General features: G+C 33.0%; 1 protein-coding gene across 1 annotated transcript; it reads left to right on the forward strand.

Annotated features, from left to right (window-relative positions):
• The first annotated feature begins 162 nt into the window (after positions 1-162).
• Positions 163-7916, forward strand: LOC128867252 (uncharacterized). Its single transcript, XM_054108356.1, has 4 exons — positions 163-243; positions 308-469; positions 7505-7654; positions 7723-7916. The coding sequence occupies exons 1-4, from the start codon at positions 163-165 to the stop codon at positions 7879-7881; spliced, it is 552 nt and encodes a 183-aa protein (XP_053964331.1). The 3' UTR covers positions 7882-7916.
• Positions 7917-20293: the final 12377 nt, after the last annotated feature.

Consider the following 20293-nt stretch of genomic DNA (forward strand, 5'->3'; position numbering starts at 1 on the left):
AGCTGATGGCGCAGAGTAGATTATTCGCTAGTATGGGTGTTTTTTTTTTTTTTTTCTATAGTAATTATCGCTTGCTGTTGGCGTTGGCCGTACGTGACGCGGTCTTTATAACAAATTTGGTTTGGGTGACATTTTCTAAAACTCCAATATTTATTTGTAAAAATGCCGACTAATAGACGCAACTCCTGGCCTCTGCCGCACTTAACGATCTTACCGCTGATTTTTATGCAACTTTTTTGTTATGTAAGTAATTTAGAATTCGCAAAGACTAAAAAGTGTAAATAAATTGTGCGTTTGATAATTTTAGGGCCTTTGCATTGAGAAATTTACGAACGTGCAATGCTCCACATTTGATGAAAAATTTGTAGAATTCGAAATGTGTCGCTTGCGCGCAGTGAAGCGTGACGTGAATGAGTTGTCGCTGATGACGAGATTTTTAAACACAACGGAGCTGACGCGGAATGTGACAGTGAGTGGGAAACAAACATTTTGTATATTTGTTATAGGGAATTCTAAAATTGGATTTGTTTTTTTTTGTGTGCTCTGATTTTAAATAGATTTTTCATAATAATTTACAATAATATATAAAAAAAAAAAAGATTTTTTTTTAATAATTTATTATAAAAAAAATTATGTAATGAAATTTTGTTTAAATATTTTTTTCTTGGTAGCTTAAACTTTTCAATCATATTCCTAAAGAAGCATAGTGATACCAAAACGCCGACGTAATAGGGAATTCTAAACGTGGATGTATTTTTTTTTTGTACTCTGATTTTTTCAAGATTTTTCAAATTGTTTGAAATTAAAGAAAAAAACAAAATATCCCAAAAATTAAGTAATTCAACTTTTTTTAATACTGTTTTTCTTCGTAGCTGAAATAGAAAACTTTTTCAAACGTTTTTTTTTTTAATTTGGGCATGCAGTTTTAAAGCTCATACAATTTTGGTATACAATTCTGTCCAAGGCGCATTAAAGGTGGTGGCACTAGACCAACAACAATGTTTTGTACGCAAAGTAAAAACAAGGAATGAATTCGCCTTGTTTCATTCTGGACTGACAGACACAGCTGATTTACCGCTACCACCTTTAATAGATTCCCCTTGACTCTGTCAGTTTAATGCATTTCAAAGTTCGCAGTTTTTTATAAGGAAGAGAATGCAAAATCGCCATAAACAAAACGAAGTGATCGAAAATCCAAGCAAATTTTTAGCCATTTGAAACTTAAATAGGCGAAAAAACTGCATACTACAATAATTTTTTTCTATAAATTCTTACTAAAAAGTTCAAAATTTTGAAAAAAATTTTAATTAATATATTATATGTATATTTATTAATTTTGTGAAAGGTTTGAAATTTTGTGTTAGTATGAACTATAGGTGGTGCTTGACTACCATTCGACAGACGTAGGTTCGAATCTACGTGAAACACCAAAAATTAGAAAAAAAAAATCTTCTAATAGCGGTCGCCCCTCGGCAGGAAATGGTAAACCTTCGAGTATATTTTCGCTATGAAAAAGTTTCTCATAAAAATTGATATTAAAAAACTTCTTATAAATTGGCAATCAAATAAGAAGGCATGGACGACACAATGACTGATGGAGTTCGACCGAAAAATGGAGCTGCAAAACAGAAAAATACTATTCTTGCTGGACAACGCAGCAGCTCACTCAAGTGATAGGTGCGTTTAAAGAATATCAAAACAATTTGTTTACCAATTAATACGACTTCAGCTTGCCAGCGTTTGGATCAAGGAGTGATTCGAAATTTTAAAATTTCAAGTTTAGCATATCTTGGTGAGCTTAGACACTTGCTCGACTAAAAAAAATATAAATGTCTTAGAGGCAATACATTTCGTGGAAGAAACCTGAGCAAAGGCTCAAACGGAAACCATAAAAATTTGTTTCGGGTTGGATTTTGTAACTGATGAAAGCATGGAAACTATTGACGAAATTAGTACTGACACTGAGTAGCCAATTAAATAAAAAATTAAGAAGTTCTAAAATAAGCTACAATCCCCTTGACTGGCGGTGAGTGTCCGCCCATGGGAGGCTTCACTGTACATAGTTATAAAAATATATAAATTAAATAGAAAAATATAATAGTGAAAACTGAAGATGAAAAGTATGTCGTACTGCTATTATAGTGCACACAGGTGTATGCACTTATGCACTACGAATGCACAGTTGCGGCCTCATAATTAAAAAAAATCCGTAAATAATAACATTTTCTAATAATCAAAATTTGAGCCCCCACGAGTTTGTCTGACAACAACGAGAGCTTGTGTTTCTTTACGCACCAATGCATCTGTGCTTACGGCAAAAAAAAAAAAAAATGCGCATCGATAATTGCCCGTAACTCGTAAAAACATTTTTCATCACTGTTCCACAAATATTAGGCCTCTTCGATTCATCAAAAACACTTTTAAATTTTAATTAAATTCAGTTAAAACAAATTTTTTTAAAAACTAGTATCATTTTTAATTAAATCAAAAAAATATTTTTTTTTTATTTTTATAAATTTTAATTAAATTTTTAAAATATTTTTATAAAAAAAATATTGTTTTGATTTAATTAAAAATGAAATTAGTTTTTAAAAATATTTTTTTAAATTTATTTAAAATTTAAAAGTGTTTTTTTAATGAAATTAGTTTTTAAAAATATTTTTACCAGAAATCATCTCAGAAGACAGAAGAGCCTGAACTTAAAAAGATTGCATAAAAATGCTTAACAATTTTATCAAAGGAATCAAAATAATGAGAGATTTTTGGGGATATTTTAAAATTGATCCAGCTCACATAAATATTAATATTTTTCCAAAACATTCGGACGAAGGTGTTAAAATGTAATAAATTTTATATTTCCGTTGGGAAAATAATACCAATTTGTTTTTTTTTTTGGTATGAGGGGGGTGATACACTCTAATATACATTAGTTTGTTAAATTTTCAAATTTCTAATTTAATTACAGAAGCACATGTACAGTACTTTGAAAAATTAAATATTTATAACTTTCCATTGTTTTTTGAAGTGATGCTAGAATATTTGCTTAAATATTTTTCCTCAAATATCTTCAATGCTAGGGTATATGAAATTGTATTGCAAATTGTAAGCCAAAATTAAATTTATAATTAATATTCATTTGAATATTTACAAAACAAATTTAAATTTGTTTTAACACTTTTTTTAATTAAAAAAAATGCTTTTTTTCAACATTTTTTTAATCTAAAAAAGTATTTGTTTTTAACATATTTCTTAATTTAAAAAATGTTTTTTAATCTAAAGAACATTTTAACATTTTTTTAATCTTAAAAAATATATATTTTTTACAATTAATTTTAATCTAAAAATGTATTTGTTTTTAACATATTTATAAAAAATATTTTTTTTTTAATTTTTTTAATCTAAAGAACATTTTAACATTTTTTTAATCTAAAATAATATTTTTTTTAACATTTTTTTAATCAAAAAAAGTATTTGCTTTTAACATATTTTTCAAAAACATTTTTTTTAACATATTTTTTAGTCTAAAAAATATTTTTTTAATCTAAAGGACATTTTAACATTTTTTTAATCTTAAAAAATATATATTTTTTACAATTAATTTTAATCTAAAAATGTATTTGTTTTTAACATATTTATAAAAAATATTTTTTTTTTAATTTTTTTAATCTAAAGAACATTTTAACATTTTTTTAATCTAAAATAATATTTTTTTTAACATTTTTTTAATCAAAAAAAGTATTTGCTTTTAACATATTTTTCAAAAACATTTTTTTTAACATATTTTTTAGTCTAAAAAATATTTTTTTAATCTAAAGAACATTTTAACATTTTTTAATCTAAAAAACATATGGGCATTTCTCCAATGTCGAATGCGACATTCGTACGCATTCAAAGTGAAAAAAAACATATACCAAAACATTATTTTATTTTGACAAAAGGCGAAAGCTATAGCACTTGATGAGCACTATGATTGGTGCTAAGGTTGATTTTGGGAAATTGTTCGTTTTCAAGATAATTACAAAAAACCAAGCCATTCGCACGCGACAAAAACAGAAGTCGCTTTCAAAGCAAAAAACTCAAACACTTTTTTCAGCGAAACCTGAAGAAATATATTAATGCGACTAATTTTTAAATATTATGCATTGATGTATCTTAATAATGCTTTTTATTTTATTCAAAAATATTAAGTAGTTTATTTTTTATTTAATTTTAATCACTGTCGCACGCGACATGTCGCATTTTGTTCCATCATACTTTTTATGTTTATTTTTTTACTTTTTATGTAATTAGACATGAAAAAGATGATTATAAATGATTTTTAATATATTCAATATATTTATTTTCACAACCAAAATTATAAACTTAACAAAATATCTTCAATAAAGAAAAACAAAAATAAGTATATTAATCTTATATACTATGTAAAAACAAAGAACGGAAACTAACTTAACTGAGAATAGTATTACTAATGTCAAATAAAGTTCTTTCAGTGGAATATGCAGTCCTAGCTGCTTCTAACTGTTGACCATCGCAACAAAACGAATGCAACTGGGATATACCTGGAATATTTTTCACTTCCTTCCATTTTTCGTCCAACTTATAATGAAGAGACAAATTTTCAATTTGAGCAGATGGCATAAAATACATTTTAATTCCATTTGTGTTGTTTTGTGCACATTGATAAAACGATAGTGCATCTGGTAAAACAACGTTTTTAGATTTTGTTATTTGCCAAACTTTTCTTTTAATGACGGCTCCAACTCCATCAACGGCTCCCTTTCCGTGAGAACTAGCAAAAAAATTCCATTCCATATATATACATCCAATTTGTTTAATAATGTCATTCAAGCTTGTCAAAATGTATTTATTTTTAAATTGAGCGCAGCTTCCATCAGAAAATATTAAAATTTTTGAAAAATGCCCATAATTCTTTTTAATTTCGATTAAAAGGTTTAAAACAAAAACAAATACGTCGTGTTTATTATGCGTAAGTTTATCGCTTATAACTGCAAACGACTGAGAAGCACCAGTGAACCAAGCTACGCAAGTAAAAATTTTTACCTGGCGGTAGCTGAAATGAGCACTTTGTATTTCGTTTTGGTGCGTCAACCTATAATTCTCGGCAAAATCAATTTGAAGAACGAGCTCGGAAGGCTTTAAGTTAATTTTTTTTATTCCTGAAAATGTTTTTGCTGAGCTCTTTTTACAAAAAAATGGGTTTTAAATGATGGTAATTTAGTTTCCGTTTCAATGACTAACTCAGATAAAGTTGAAGTTGAATTTGACAGAGCTATGTGGCTATCTATTTTACGCCATTGTTGCCAGTTGACTTCATCTTCCATATTAGCCAAATATGCAAGAGGAATAAATTGATCTTTTAAATCTGTTCGGCACTTCTTACAGTTACTTGTCATGCAATATTCATTCTGAATATCGCCGCAAACTGCTTTAAGAAATGTTTCAAAATCTCTGGGAAAAGATGGAATACTTTTCGAGCAGCTTTCCAAAAGAAAGCCGAAATTTGCATGATACATGCAAACACACATATTTTGCGGCATTTTATTCACTAAATGGACATGGCGAGGTCGCATTTTAAAAAAAAGTTGATTTGCCTACCTCTTCACTGGGAAAATCTTTTTTAAACAACTCATATGATTCAGACACCGTCATTAACATAAAGCGCTTAGCTACTAATTTGCCTTCAATTATAATGGTGTCTTTCTTTCCCGAAGCTTGCACACTAATATTATCATTCTGATAAAAAGCATTGATGGCATTAATTAGGCTTTCTGGCACGGTTCTGCTGGATTGGTTAACGTTTTTCTTTTCTTCAAACTGCTTATATTTTTTTACCAGGACTTCAAGAACTTTTAGCCTTCTGTGCATGTCTTTTGGCATCGCTTTCTCCACTTTTTTAACAGCTTTCGCCAAGGTTTGTCCACATTCGTAAGAAGCGTTTTGGCTTTGACGTGCATATGACTTTCCATTTTCTAAGAGTTTTTGGCGCCTCTCTCGTTGTCGTATGCGATTAGATTTCCATTTTTCTTGAATTATATCTTCTTTGCCTTCAGCCAGTGCTCTCCACGTCTGCCTAGCTTTCCGCATTCTTTCCTTGTTTCTTAATTTATAGTTTTGTAATTTTTTTTCATCATCCTTTAACCTTTCTCTCCACCGTTTACAGTTCGCCTTATTTTTCTCGCCGCCGTTTTTACTCATCTACATTCAAAAATTTTATCTTTTGTATTTACATATACTAATAAAGATATTTTCGAACGAAAATTTATTTTGAATCTGTACATTTTACACTTACGATGTCGCACGCTACAAACTTTAAATAATATAAGTAAAAAGAGCAAAGCGCTGATTATTTTCCAGCAAAGTTTGGTTTATTTAATTAGCAATAAAAATATCTATTTGCTACTAATATTTGATGCAAATTGTACAAATACCTTCGACTCACTGACAACAAATGTTCTTTTTCAATGTCGCACGCGACATCGAGTTATACGGTAAATCAAAGAAAAAATTTACCGTAATTGGCAATCGCATCGTTCCTTTTACATTTTTCTTACATTCTTTACATATAAACCGAGATTTAAAAAAGCAAATGTCACGGCATAATATATCTCATCAAGATCATTAATCAAAACAAAACATGCAACAGAAATCTTTAAAACGGAACTTTTGCACTGATTCGACTTTGCATTCGAATATTTCAAAATGTGGTATGTACAAATGTAAAATTTGTTTACTTTAGTTACATTTGATATATTCCCTATAAAAATATGTTAAAACAACATAATTTTATAGACTTTGAATTTTTTGGCTTCGGTTGACATTTCTGTGGAAATGCCCATATATTGTTTACAATTAATTTTAATCTAAAAAATATATTTTCTACATTTTTTTTAATCTAAAAAAGTATTTGTTTTTAACATATTTTTAAAAAATATTTTTTTTTTTAATTTTTTTAATCTAAAGAACATTTTAACATTTTTTTAATCTAAAAGAATATTTTTTTAAACATTTTTTTAATCAAAAAAAGCATTTGTTTTCAACATTATTTTTAAAAACAATTTTTTTTAACATATTTTTTAGTCTAAAAAATATTTTTTTAATCTAAAGAAAATTTAGCATTTTTGTAATCTAAAAAAATATATATTTTTTACAATTAATTTTAATCTAAAAAAATATATTTTTTACATTTTTTTTAATATAAGAAAATTTTTTTTCATGTTTTTTAGTCTAAAAAAATATTTGTTTTTACATTTTTTTAATCTAAAATTAATTTTTTTTTAATTTTTTATAAATTTTCTTTATTTAAAAAAAATATGTTTATGTTATGTTTATTTTTCTTTGTTTTTTTTTTTTAATTTCAAAAACTATTACATTATTACCTTCATCAATTTAAAAAGTTTTCTATGTTGTAAAAGCTTTTACTTTTTAACAAATCTGCGTTGAAAAAGCATCCATATCTAATATTTCCCGTTTATCTCCTCCTCAGATACGCCTACAACTCATGAAAAAGGCCAGCGGCTATAAACCCTTTCTTTATGATATAAGCGCCGATTTGTGTGAATACATGGACAAGCGGAATCACACTTTTCTCAACATTATTTTCAATGTATTCGGTGCTCACACGTGCCCTCTGAGTGTAAGTATTCGAACTTATAACGAAAAAGTAAGCTTTCTTTAAAATCTCTCTCTCCCTTTGGCGTTTAGAATGAACTCGTCATTGAGCACATGAAATTTCCCACCGATATGCTGAAGGTGCTGCCTCTGCCCTTAGGTGAATATGCAATTTTTGCCACACTCGCAACGGGCGGAAAGAATCGTGCCGAAGTGAAGGTATATTTCATGTTGGAGAATTTTAAGGCATAAGGCGAAAAATTATAGCCACATTTGTACGTGTGAAATTTTTTTAATATATGTACAATAGTTTATAATATATAACATATGTATGGATGTATGTATATTTTATTAAATAAAGGCAAAGAATTCTGTAGAAATACGCAGCAATAAGAATACCAGATAATACGAGTATTTGCAAAATCCATCACTTCCTCAAATGGCACTTCATTTTTTAACAATATTCACAATATTTTTCATGATAAATTTGTTTCGTTTTTGTTTTTTATAAAAATATGTTTCATTGTATAATACAAAACTTATAAGTCAAAGTTCTAAGTTTTGCCAATAATTCAAAAAAATTTAGAAAATTATCATCAAAACTTTTCACTTTTTAATCAGAATTTCTAGAAAGTTTCTGGGTATACAGTTTTGTACCCAATTGAATTCTATTTTAATGAAGAAAGTTTGAAGCCGTTCAAAAAATACGCTGATTTCTGATTTTTTTTTTGCCCACGTTGCTGTTCATCTTCCTTCATATAGGGTTTTTAATAACAGGTGTTATCTATCGCTATCGATGGCCGGAATTGGATGCTATTGATCTGGTAATCGTTTAGTTTCGGCGCTACGTGCCACACAAGCAACGAAACCACTGATATTTTACGGGAAAAGTTTCCGGACCTTGTTATCTCTCGAAGAGGTGATCACTATTGGCCACCGAGATTTTGTGATTTAACTCCTTGTAACTTTTTTCTTTGGAGCCAACAGCTCAGGATCGACTCAAGAGCTCAAAGAGGGAATTCGTGAGGCTATCGAGGACATAGGGCAGCCACTTTGCAATTTGGTTATGGAAAATTTCATGAATAGGATATTGTCCTGTAAGCGTGGTCGTGATGGTCATTTACCTGATGTTATTTTCCACTATTAACGGCATACCTTCCTCTTTATAATGAAATAAACATCCGATCATTTATATTTAAAAATATCATTTTTCTTTGAATATCAAAATAACACCTCTTATTGGAAAACCATTTACAAAGCACTTGTTTAAAAGACTTTTATGAGTGGTATGAAAAGGAAAATATTAAAAACTGCTGTCTACGCTTTGGCCTTTCGTTCTTGATTATGCTTGCGTTTCTATAGATATTTGAAATATCTGATATACAGGGTGGGCCATATAGCGTTTGCTTTTTGAACCACCTACGTTTTTGAGAATGGTAACACAAATGACATGTCAAATGTGTTCATAATTTACTTAAAGGTTTGACATTTACGAAATGGGACGCTATACGCTTGAACAAAATTGGGAAATATTGAAAACCTATTTCCAAAGTGGTGAGTCTTCTTCTTCTTTCGCGGTTACAGTAAATGGCGGGCGTTATCGTGAGATGCTCAACGGGTTTTTGTTTCCAAAAATTGAAGAGGATGACATGGACGACATTTGGTTTCAAAAGGACGGCGCAACTTGTCACACTGCCAAAGTTACACTCGAACTTTTGGCTACCGTTTTTGTATTCCGATATCAATTGGCCGCCTCGGAGTTGTGATTTAAGCCCGTTGGACTATTTTTTGTGGGGAAGTTACCATTCATGAAATTGGAGCCCAAACAATCGAAAATGTGCTTAAAAATTGGGTTGATCGAATGGCCTACTGTAAAGCCAGTCGTGGCAGTCATTTGAACAATATTAATTTTCATTCATAAATGGCAATGTTCAAGCTTCAAAATAAAAAAAAAATTTGGAAAAATATTAATTAGTTTTTTTTTATAGCCGATTCAAAAAGCAAATTTTACATGGCCCACCCTATATTTCAAAGCACTTTTTTCTAAGAGTGCTAGAATAAAACATACCGCAGATCGGTTTTAAATAGTAGAAGAATAAAAAATAACGAATAGTAATAGTAGAGGAAGCAAAAAAAAAAGAGAACTGAGAACTTTAAAGCATTGTTTAAACCCAAGATCAAACTCTTTCCGTCTTGCAACGGAGTTAAGCCTTAACTCACAATCCGTGTACTATTTTTGAGGAAATGCAAGCAGTTTCTAAGGCTTTTATCTCCTCGTCACCTATCGCCAATTATTCACTCTGCATTTTTCTATTGCAAACATTTCCGTTAGCATTTCATGCTTACAACCAAGGGGTGGGTATTTCACAGGGCATTCTTTCCCTTATCCTTCCATGTTACTTCTTGAAATGCATTGAATGCCTTGCGGGATGCGTCAACCGAGCAATTTTGGGCATCTTTCAAAAAGTAGTCAAAATTAAAGAATTAGGATGCTTTTGGTCAGCACTCATACTGAAAGAGTTCCATCAGTATACATTGTACATTGCATTAAGTTGTTAATTCGCAACAATTGCTTTATTGTTGAAATCAGTAATTTTATTTCAAAACATAATTTAGTAGTTCGGAAAATATTCATATGCCAACAAGTGCTACTTTGTGTAGTGAATTCCTCTCCCGACGAGAAAAATTTACATCGTAGGGTGTAAAAGCTTGGACGATGGCAAGCGCCCGATGAGGCGTTCCTTGGAGTGTTTAAGAGAAAGCTTCTGCGGTAGATGTTTGGTTCTTTGCATGTTGGCGACGGTGAGTATCGTAGGCGATGGAATAAAGCGAATAGAGATCCAGCGGCTACGTTGGCTGGGTCATATCGTCCGAATGGATACAAACGCTCCGGCTCTGAAAGTATTCGATGCGGTACCAGCTGGAGGTAGCAGAGGAAGAGGAAGGCATTTTCTACGTTGGAAAGATGAGGTGGAGAAGGACTCGGCTTCACTTGCTGTGTTCAACTGGCGCCGGTTAGTAAGAGAAAGAAACGAATGATGCACTTTGTTGAACTCGGCCAAAATCGCATAAGCGGTTATCGCGACAATCAAGAATAAGAAGTTGGGAAAATATTCCAGTAATAATATTTTTTTTTAATCTTGAATGTGAAAGTGCATGAATGACGCTTAGCCCATCCTTCCAGGAGATGATTACAAGTAGTTAAGAGAACCACAACTTTTTGAGTTCGCGCGGATACTACCTCAAGGGGCACGTGCACAGCTTAGTGCCAATAAACCAAGAATATGTGTGAATCATATTTGACACTTGTGAAATAGGCAGCTTCAGTACACAAACAGACAAGCAGTGGGGCGCGTAAATAAAAATTTCCCTCACTCAAAATAATGTTCTTTTATTTAGCAAAAAAACTATTCAAAAACAAAAAAAATAGATGATTAATTTTGCGCCACAATGTATGTATATACTACATATGGATATACGAGCTGTGTTCAAAAAGTATCGCGAATTTTGGGTTTTTTCAAAAATTATTTATTTATTCATTAATATCTATTTTGTCCCCTTCAAAGTAATCCCCATGAGATATTATGCATTTGTGCCAACGTTTTTTCCAATCTTCGAAGCACTTCAAAAAATCATTTATTTTTATCTTGTTCAGCTCCTCCTTCGGAGCCGTCTTTATCTCGTCAATCGTAGCGTAGCGTCGTCCATTCATAGGCCTCTTCAGTTTCGCGAACAAGGGGGCCAGATCTGGGGAATACGGTGGCTGTGGCATCATTAGTGTGTTGTTTTTGGCCAAAAAGTCGCGCACAAGCAACGATGTGTGAGCAAGGGGCGTTATCGTGATGCAAGAACCAATTTTTGCTCTTCCACAAATCCGGGCGTTTCTGGCAGATTGTTTCGCGCAATTTGCGCATAACTTGCAGGTAATATTCCTTATTGACCATTTTAGCCTGTGGCAAGAACTCATGATGCACAACGCCCCTGCAATCGAAGAAAACGGTAAGCAAAACTTTTACATTCGACCTAACTTGGCGCGCTTTTTTCGGTCTTGGTTCATGCGGCAGCTTCTATTGAGATGATTGAGCTTTGGTTTCCACGTCATAACCATAAACCCACGATTTGTCACCAGTTATGAACCTCTGGAGCAAATTTGGGTCGTCGCAGACAGAGCCCAACATCTCAGTAGCAATGTTCATGCGATGCTGCTTTTGGTCGAAATTGAGCAGTTTTGGTACGAATTTTGCGGCGGCCCTTCTCGTGCCCAAATCATTGAAAAAAATCGAATGGCACGAGCCAATCGATATGTCTGGGTCCTCAGCAACTTCTCTAACGGTGATTGGACGATTGACCAATACCATTTTCTTCACTTCATCAATTTTTTCGTCTGTTGTTGAAGTGCTCGGGCGTCCGGCACGCCGGTACGCTTTTCGTTGTTCGCATCTTCTCGGACTTCTGAGAACATTTTGTACCACCGATAAACGTTGCTTTGGTCCAAAGTAACTTCTCCGTATGACACTGTCAACATTCGGAATGCATCCGCGATACAGGTTCTTTGTTCCATTTTTTTGAATAGATAAAAATCGAAGACGAGCCGAATCACGTGCAAGCAAACCCGCTGTCAACAATTAACTGAACATTCAAAATGGCTGAATTCGTCGGCATGAGTGAGAGACATGAGTACCAACATATCGCCACAAAAAAATTGAAATTCGAATACACGTAACCTGCGAAAATTCAAAATTCGCGATACTTTTTGAATACGCCTCATATGCAATGATTGACTTGTGCGCAAATCAGACAAACAATCAGTGCAATAAACCGATTAACCGATATTACGCATCGTTGTACATTTGATTTATATGGCGACAACAAAACAATAACTGCCCTAATACGATCACTTGCCTGTATTTGCTTATAAATATTTATTAAGCAAAACGCAATCTGCTGAAAACCGATTGCAAATTCATCCAAAACGTTAATTAATATTTAATTGAAGGTAGAAATGAATGTGTCACACAGTCCATTGTTACAAGCAATTTGAGAATCCATTTCAACAATTTGTAACTTTTTTAAACGCATTTTTTAAATATGCGCTTAATGCCTATAGGAAAAGCTCAATGCTCTTAATTGCTATTAAATTACTACTAATACTATTACGCATGCAATGATTATACTTTTACTGTTAGTTTCCTAGAAAACAATGGAATATTTATGTATGAAAGGCAAACTTATTTCACTAAAGTTGTAAAGTTTACTATTTTGAAAGAAAATTTTCACTACAGAATAAAATTGGCATTAAAGTAAAAAAAAGTGGTTCAAATTACTTTGCAAATATTGAATTCAAAAGTATGATAATTGTAGTACTTAAAAAAGTAGAAATAAAATTACCCCTTTGGGTGCTATCACTGCTAATGTTGAAATATGACTCCGAAAAGCAATTGGGGGAAGAAATTCCGAACAGCAATAGAAGAAAAGGGATGGAAAAAAGGAATGAAACCTAACCCAAATACTCTTAATATATTTACTGATGGCTTGAAAATGTTAGACGGAGTAGAGGCAGGGATCTATTGCGCAGAGCTAGGCATCAGGCAGCCATTTAAGCTTCCTGACCACTGTAGTAGCTTTCAAGCAGAAGTCTTTGCTGTAGGTAAGGCTGCGGAAACAGCATTCGCAAAGTCATCAAGCAACTCCAAAATAAATAAATACGTTGACAGCCAAGCTGCGATAAAAGCAATTAACTCATATGAAATATCATCTAAAAATGTTCTAAGAAGCAGGGAAGCTATAGAGAGATTAGCCGCAGACAGACAGTTGCATATCTATTGGGTACGCGGACATAAGGGCATTGCACAACTTGCTAGCGGCGCACGCATACAAGATAGGAATTACAAACAACGATAGCTGCAGATTTTTCAATGAACTAGAAGAGAAGGAAACGCTAGAACACCTTCTATGCTCCTGCCCTGCATTAGCTAGAAACAGATTAAAATGCTTAGGAGCTTTACAATATGAGAAGATAGAATATCTCTCGGGGATAGAGCTCCAAAGTTTACTTAGATTCGCAAAAGACGCAGACGTATTGCAAGATGTCTACTACAAAGGAACCTAAGGGTCTATCTCCATCTGGTAACGCTAAGGATCAATAGGTCTATGTGATGGCTTTCAGCCAGCCAGGTCAACCTAACCTAACCTAATGTTGACATGCCTGAGTGGATTCCTTATTGCATGGATTTCACTTCCACTTGACGAAATAATGCCGTCACCTTTCGTCTTATCAGATTCAAAGTAATATTCGTCAGAACTGTCACTATCTAACGTATCTTCTCTAGATCGCTTAGCCATCGTGCGTCGGATAAAATATATACAAAGCCCCTGGCAGTGACTCCGAGAGACTGAATCGAAGAACTGAAATTCGTTCTGACTCTACCGTCGTCTCACATCGTAAGTTTACATTATAAGGAAGATAAGACTTTATCGCTAATGGCCCCTAATGTCTTTGAATGAAAACGTGGCTCTTTTACTATACCTAAGCGTATCTTATCGCTCAGAACGACAGACGTCGCGAGCCTTGCAGCTACGAACTAATTTCGGCGGCTATATACCGACACTTGTCCCAAAGAGTTAAAGGAGCCGATAAAAAGCACCGCATGAGCAAAGCTATAATTGCTTGCTTGGCTAATATAGATCGTTAGTCCATACGACTAAACCAGAATGAGTACTACTTACTACCAATTTAATACTCCGTATTGATCTCATCACGTTTTTGGTGAAATAACGAATTTTAATTAGAAACTTAATTGCATTGAATCAGCTATAGCCATTTGGTATAATCGGCAAATATTTATTTCATACATTTTATGATATTATTTATTAATGCATTACAAAATAAAATTTAAATGAAATCACGCCCTATGTTAAGAGATTGACCGAGCTCCTCCTCCTATTTGTGGTGTACTTTTTGATCCATGATTTTTCCACAAATGGAAGGACCTACAGATTTAAGCCAACTCCGAAGAGCAAATGTTTTTTTATGCAGCGTTTTTTTTCATGGCGGAAATACTCACGGATTTTTTCCATTGCCTGCCGACGGGCGGCCGCTATTAGAAAAGGAAATTTTCTATTATTTGAAGTTCATGCACGGAGACTCGAACCACCGTACTTCCGAATGGCAACGGCGGTTGGCTCCCTTAACACTAAAATAATATTCAAAATTAAAGCCACATTTTTTAGAAAATTATATTATATTTTTATTTATAAAAAAATGCTTATAAATTAATTTTTGTATATTTTTTTATGCGTTTCTAAATTTTTTGTTCAAGGAATTTAGCTTCCTTAAAACTGAAATATTAGCACAAAAAAAAAATCAGCAAATCAATTATATTATTTTATTTCAAATATTGAAAACAAAATTTATTAGGTTGACAAAAAAAAAATTATTTATTAATTAATTTTGGTACATTTTATTATACTTTTTTAAATTTGTGTGCAATGAATTTAGCTTTCTTAAAACTGAAATATTATCTAGAAAAAAATTTGTTCAGAAAATTATTTTAGAATATTAATTATTAAAAAATAAAATTTATTCACTTGGCAAAAAAAACTATTTATTAATAAAATTATGAATCTTTTAAGTGTTTGGACCCTATTTGTGTATTTTATTATCCAAATTTTGTCAACAAGTATTTTCAAACCTTCCCAAATGTCTTGTTTTTTTCGTCTGTCATCGGTTAACAATATTCAGTTCATTGTTTGTTACGTTTCATACAACAATCCATTTTTGTCGCTCTTAAAAATGTCGAATTTCGTGCCTTCAAACTACGATTTGCAAACATCGTTGATTTTCTGTTATCAATTGAAGAAAAACGCTTCTCCCGGTTCAAAAGGAAGTTTTTTTTGTATCGAATCGTTACGGGTGTATTTCTCCAATCCCAAGCGTAAACGATCGTATGGTCCGTCCGGCCACAAGCCAAAAACAACGGCCAAACCAAATCGCTTCGGCCGCAAGGAAATGCTGTGTGTTTTCTGGGATCAGCGTGGTATGATTTGGTACGAGCTATTAAAACCAGGTGAAACAGTTGACGGTGCACACTACCAACGATAATTGACCGATTTGAACAGCGCTATACACCGAAAACGCCCAGAATATGCCGATCGGCGTCACAAAGTAATTTTTCTTGATGACAATGCACCGCCACATCGAACAAGAGCGACTCGGGAATTGATGGAGACGTACGATTGGGAACCGCTGGTGCATGCGGCTTACTCACCAGATTTGGCGTCTTCCGATTATGATTTGTTTGCATCGATGGACCACGCACTTTCCGAGCAGCGCTTCGATTCTCACGAAGAAGCCAAAAAAAATGGCCCGATGATTGGTTTGCGGCCAAAGACGGCCAATTTTTTTGGCGCGGCATCCACAAATTGCCTGAAAGATGGGATAAATGTGTCGCTAGCGATGGCTATTATTTTGAAGATTAAATTTGTAACCATTTTTTGTTAATAAACGTTTGAAATCGAAAAAAAGTCTAATTTCATAGGTATACACCGTTTATATTGTATATATAATATATATTATTCTTGTGAACCGTGACGACTCTATTCTTGGCGTTCGAGCGCTGGGAGAGGTTGAATTTTCATGTATTCAAACATTAGACGAGTTTTTCTCAAAACTATATTTTTCGAATTGGTACACGATGATTCGAAAAGTTACTAACCGATCTCCTTGAAATTTCGCACACATCTTTTTTATACTTTCTATGTGAATTTACAATTTCAAAAATTTTTCGAAAAAATAATTTTTTTGAAGCAAAAGTAGTAGGAAAATTCGCCCCAAAGCTCATTTTTTTGAAGCATTTTATTTGGCGAATTTTTTTTCCATTTATTGTTAATTCATATAGAAATTATGACGCCGATGCTACACTGCCCGCCGATTGAGAAGCCCCGCTGCGAACTTCCTGAAAGAATTGAGTGTACATCCGCCATTTTAAATGATTAAAAAAATAAAATGTTTATTATTTTAATGTATTGAAAAAAATATATTGACTTCTTCACTTTAAATAATTTTAATAAAAGTCAGGGAAAATATGGCCGTTTACAGGTATCTGTGTGCCCTTAAGTTAATAAAAAAATTTAATGTAAATAACATTCTTTTAAATCCGCTTAAAATGTAATTATTGTACAATAATACAAAAATTTAAAAAAATTTTTCGAATAACATTTTAATATTCAAGAAAAAAAATTATTCTGAGTGATGGAAATCTTTATTTTGAACTTCCTATGTGATGAGAAAATATTTTGAAGAAAAACATGTTCTTAAAATGGAAATATTATAATATAACAAGAAAAAAAGAAATTATGTAGAAAAAAAAATTCCAGAAAATTTTAAACTTTCAACTTTTTGGAATTTTTGCATAGCTTTAGAACGTAATTTATTTACCTTTACATAATAGGACTATGAATAAGTTCGTGCGGTTTTTTTTCGAAATTTGAAACTTTATTGACGTAAAATGGTTACAAATTTAATATTCAAAATATTGTCCATCGCTTACTACTACTTTTTCCCATCTTTCTGGCAATTCACGGATTCCCTTTGTGAAAAATTCGGTCGGTTTTGCCGCAATCCACGAATCGATCCATTTTTTGACTTCATCGTAATTACGGAAGTGCTGGTCAGCCAGGCCATGTTGCATCGATCGGAAGAGATAGTAATCGGATGGCGCAAGGTCTGGACTATACGGCGGGTGGGGTAGGACATCCCATTTGAGCGTTTCTAAGTATGTTTTGACCACTTGTGCAACATGTGGCCGAGCATTGTCATGTTGCAAAATAACTTTGTCGTGTCTATCGGCGTATTGCGGCCGTTTTTCTCGCAGTGCTCGGCTCAAACGCATCAATTGTCGTCGGTAGACATCCCCCGTAATCGTTTCATTCGGTTTCAGTAGCTCATAATACACAACACCCAGCTGGTCCCACCAGATACACAGCATAACCTTCAGGCCATGAATATTCTGCGCCGACGTCGATGTTGAAGCATGGCCAGGGTATCCATACGTTGCCCGACGTTTTGGATTGTCGTAATGGACCCACTTTTCATCGCCAGTCACAATTCGATGCAAAAAACCCTTTCTTTTGTGCCGTTGAAGCAGTTGTTCGCATGCCATAAAACGGCGTTCAACGTCTCTTGGCTTCAATTCATACGGCACCCAATGGCCTACCTTTCGGATCATTCCCATGGCTTTTAAACGTTTGGAAATGGTTGATTGATCAACTCCCAAAGTTTTTGCAACCTCTTCTTGCGTTTGAGCCGGATCTTGATCGAGCAATTCCTCCAATTCGGTATCCATGAACTTTGGCGGCGCACCCTCGCGTTCTTCGTCTTCCAAGCCAAAATCACCACTTTTAAAGCGTGCAAACCACTTCTGGCACGTTCGCTCAGATAGAGCATGCTCACCATAAACTTCCACCAAGATACGATGACTTTCGGCTGCTTTTTTCTTCATATTAAAATAATGAAGAAGAATTCCCCGCAAAAACACATTATTTGGCACGAAATTCGACATTTTCAAGTGTGGTAAAAATATTGTTGTTTACGCTTCAAATAAAAAACTTATACTGACGTTTGTGCCTTACGACAGTAGCTCTCCAATGAATGTTTGGAAATGTGGATCGATGGAATAATAATCAAGTTACGCCATCTGTTGTAAAACCGCACGAACTTATAAATAGACCTATTACAATTTGTAATTTTTATAAACATTCACATTACCCTTTATTGCGATTAATCATTTTGCAAACACTTCTCACTAAAATGTATTTGTTAATTTCCACTGTATCAGTAGCAAGTGACATACAAAAAAAAAAATTAAAAAAAAAAACAAAAAACGAGAAATGAAAAAAAAGTACTCGTATAAAGCAAAATGATTAAAATTTTGTCAACAACTCGCTCTATAAATTAGCTCACAGTTAAGACGAATGTTTACTTGGAAGCAGGAATTACTTTTAATTATTTAAAAAAGGAACAAAGGAACAAAGGAACAACAAAACTCATATTTTCCGAAGGTTGTAGAACTTTGAACTCTATTCTAAATGAGTGAGGCACAAAACTTGTGGTCAGATGACGCATGAAATTTTACGTCTCCTATGCAATGTCAAAATGCATCGAGTAGGAAAAAACAAAAACAAAACGACATGAGAGAACGACATATTGTGGAAAGGTATTTTAGTTAAGGGCACGAAATTCACAAAGTTTAAAATTTTTTATTTTTTGTCTCCCTGGTAATAAACTCTTAACCCATTATAGAGAATACACATTTTCTGAGCTTGAAAAACAATAAACTGCAAATATAGGTATTAAAATTTTTTCCTCAGTCTCATTTAGTGGAGTTTATTTTTTCGGAAAAGCATTTTTTTTAGAAAAGCATTCAGTTTCATTAAGGCAATATGAGGCGATTCGGAGCCAGTGTCACCTAGCGAGTTGCATTTGAATTAAATTATTAATTAATTATTAAAATTAATTTAGACATTTCGAAGGTGAGTATGGATAATAAAATTTCAAAAATCTTTATTAGCTTGAAGAATTCCTCACAGTCTCATAAGGAATGATCGATTTTTTTTATATGGAGAAAAAAACCCAACACCCTCAGCAGGAAAAGTTGTCAAAAATCAACGTAATTTTTGAAGGGGTTTTTAATAGGGCGGGTAGATGTTGAAATGGAATAAAATGGAATAAAATTTGCTGTGTGGCACGTAGCACCGTCCTGCTGGAACCACATGTCGTCTAGGTCCATATGGTTCAAAGAAATTGGAAGAGCCACCACGTCTACCGACAAATGGGCGCAATGATTTGGCATAAACAAAAGATTTGACAGACGTCACCAAATCAAAATGGCTGCCACAGGGAGCCAAAATCGACCCGCGCCAATTGAAAAACGTTTGCGTTAATGAACACTCATTTTGATAATAAAGTTTTATCACTTGAACGTGCTGTTCAATCGTGTAACTTGCTATGATGATTTGGCATAAACAACTGAATAATAAACAAAAGATTTGACAGATGTCACCAGAACAAAATGGCTGCCACAGGGCGCCAAAATCGACCCGCGCCAATTGAAAAACCTATTACTTGAAACTTGCACTTTGCCATAACAAAATTCAATGTACTGCAAAACCGCATACTCGAAACTTTTCCAGAAGTTCTGATTAAAAAGTATGCAATTTTGCTAGAAATTCGTCGAATTTTTTTAAATTTTGGACAAAGTTTGAAACTTTGAGCTATATAGTTTTTGTTGTAATATAAACTACAGTTTTATAAGAGAATTGAAATTTAAAAATAAACAAAGAAATATTCAAAACTTGTCAATATGTGGTGCACACTTTTAACTTTTGATGCTGACTTTACATAGCCGCATTTTAATGAAGAAATTCTTTAAATTTCCACAAATTTCTTTAGATTTTCCACAAAATATTTATATTTTTTGTGTTTTGCTGGCCTTTTTCATTTCGTGATTGAAATTGTTATTTCAAAAACATTGTTTACCACTTTTTGATTTATGAAGTGTTAACCGACCGCGACGTTGTCGGAAGTTGCATGTTTACAAAAATCTCATAAAGTCATAAAAACATAATTTTAATGCACATTGCATTGTGTGTGTAACCAAATATGAAT

This window comes from Anastrepha ludens, chromosome 6, assembly GCF_028408465.1.
Source record: "Anastrepha ludens isolate Willacy chromosome 6, idAnaLude1.1, whole genome shotgun sequence".
Taxonomy (NCBI): domain Eukaryota; kingdom Metazoa; phylum Arthropoda; class Insecta; order Diptera; family Tephritidae; genus Anastrepha; species Anastrepha ludens.

What these genes read in the sequence shown, in the direction of transcription:
- LOC128867252 (XM_054108356.1), top strand. Translation starts at nt 163, where the DNA reads ATGCCGACTAATAGACGCAACTCCTGGCCTCTGCCGCACTTAACGATC. An exon ending in AGCTGACGCGGAATGTGACA is followed by an intron (nt 470 to 7,504) that starts GTGAGTGGGAAA and finishes TCTCCTCCTCAG; the next exon opens with ATACGCCTACAACTCATGAA. An exon ending in CTCACACGTGCCCTCTGAGT is followed by an intron (nt 7,655 to 7,722) that starts GTAAGTATTCGA and finishes TTTGGCGTTTAG; the next exon opens with AATGAACTCGTCATTGAGCA.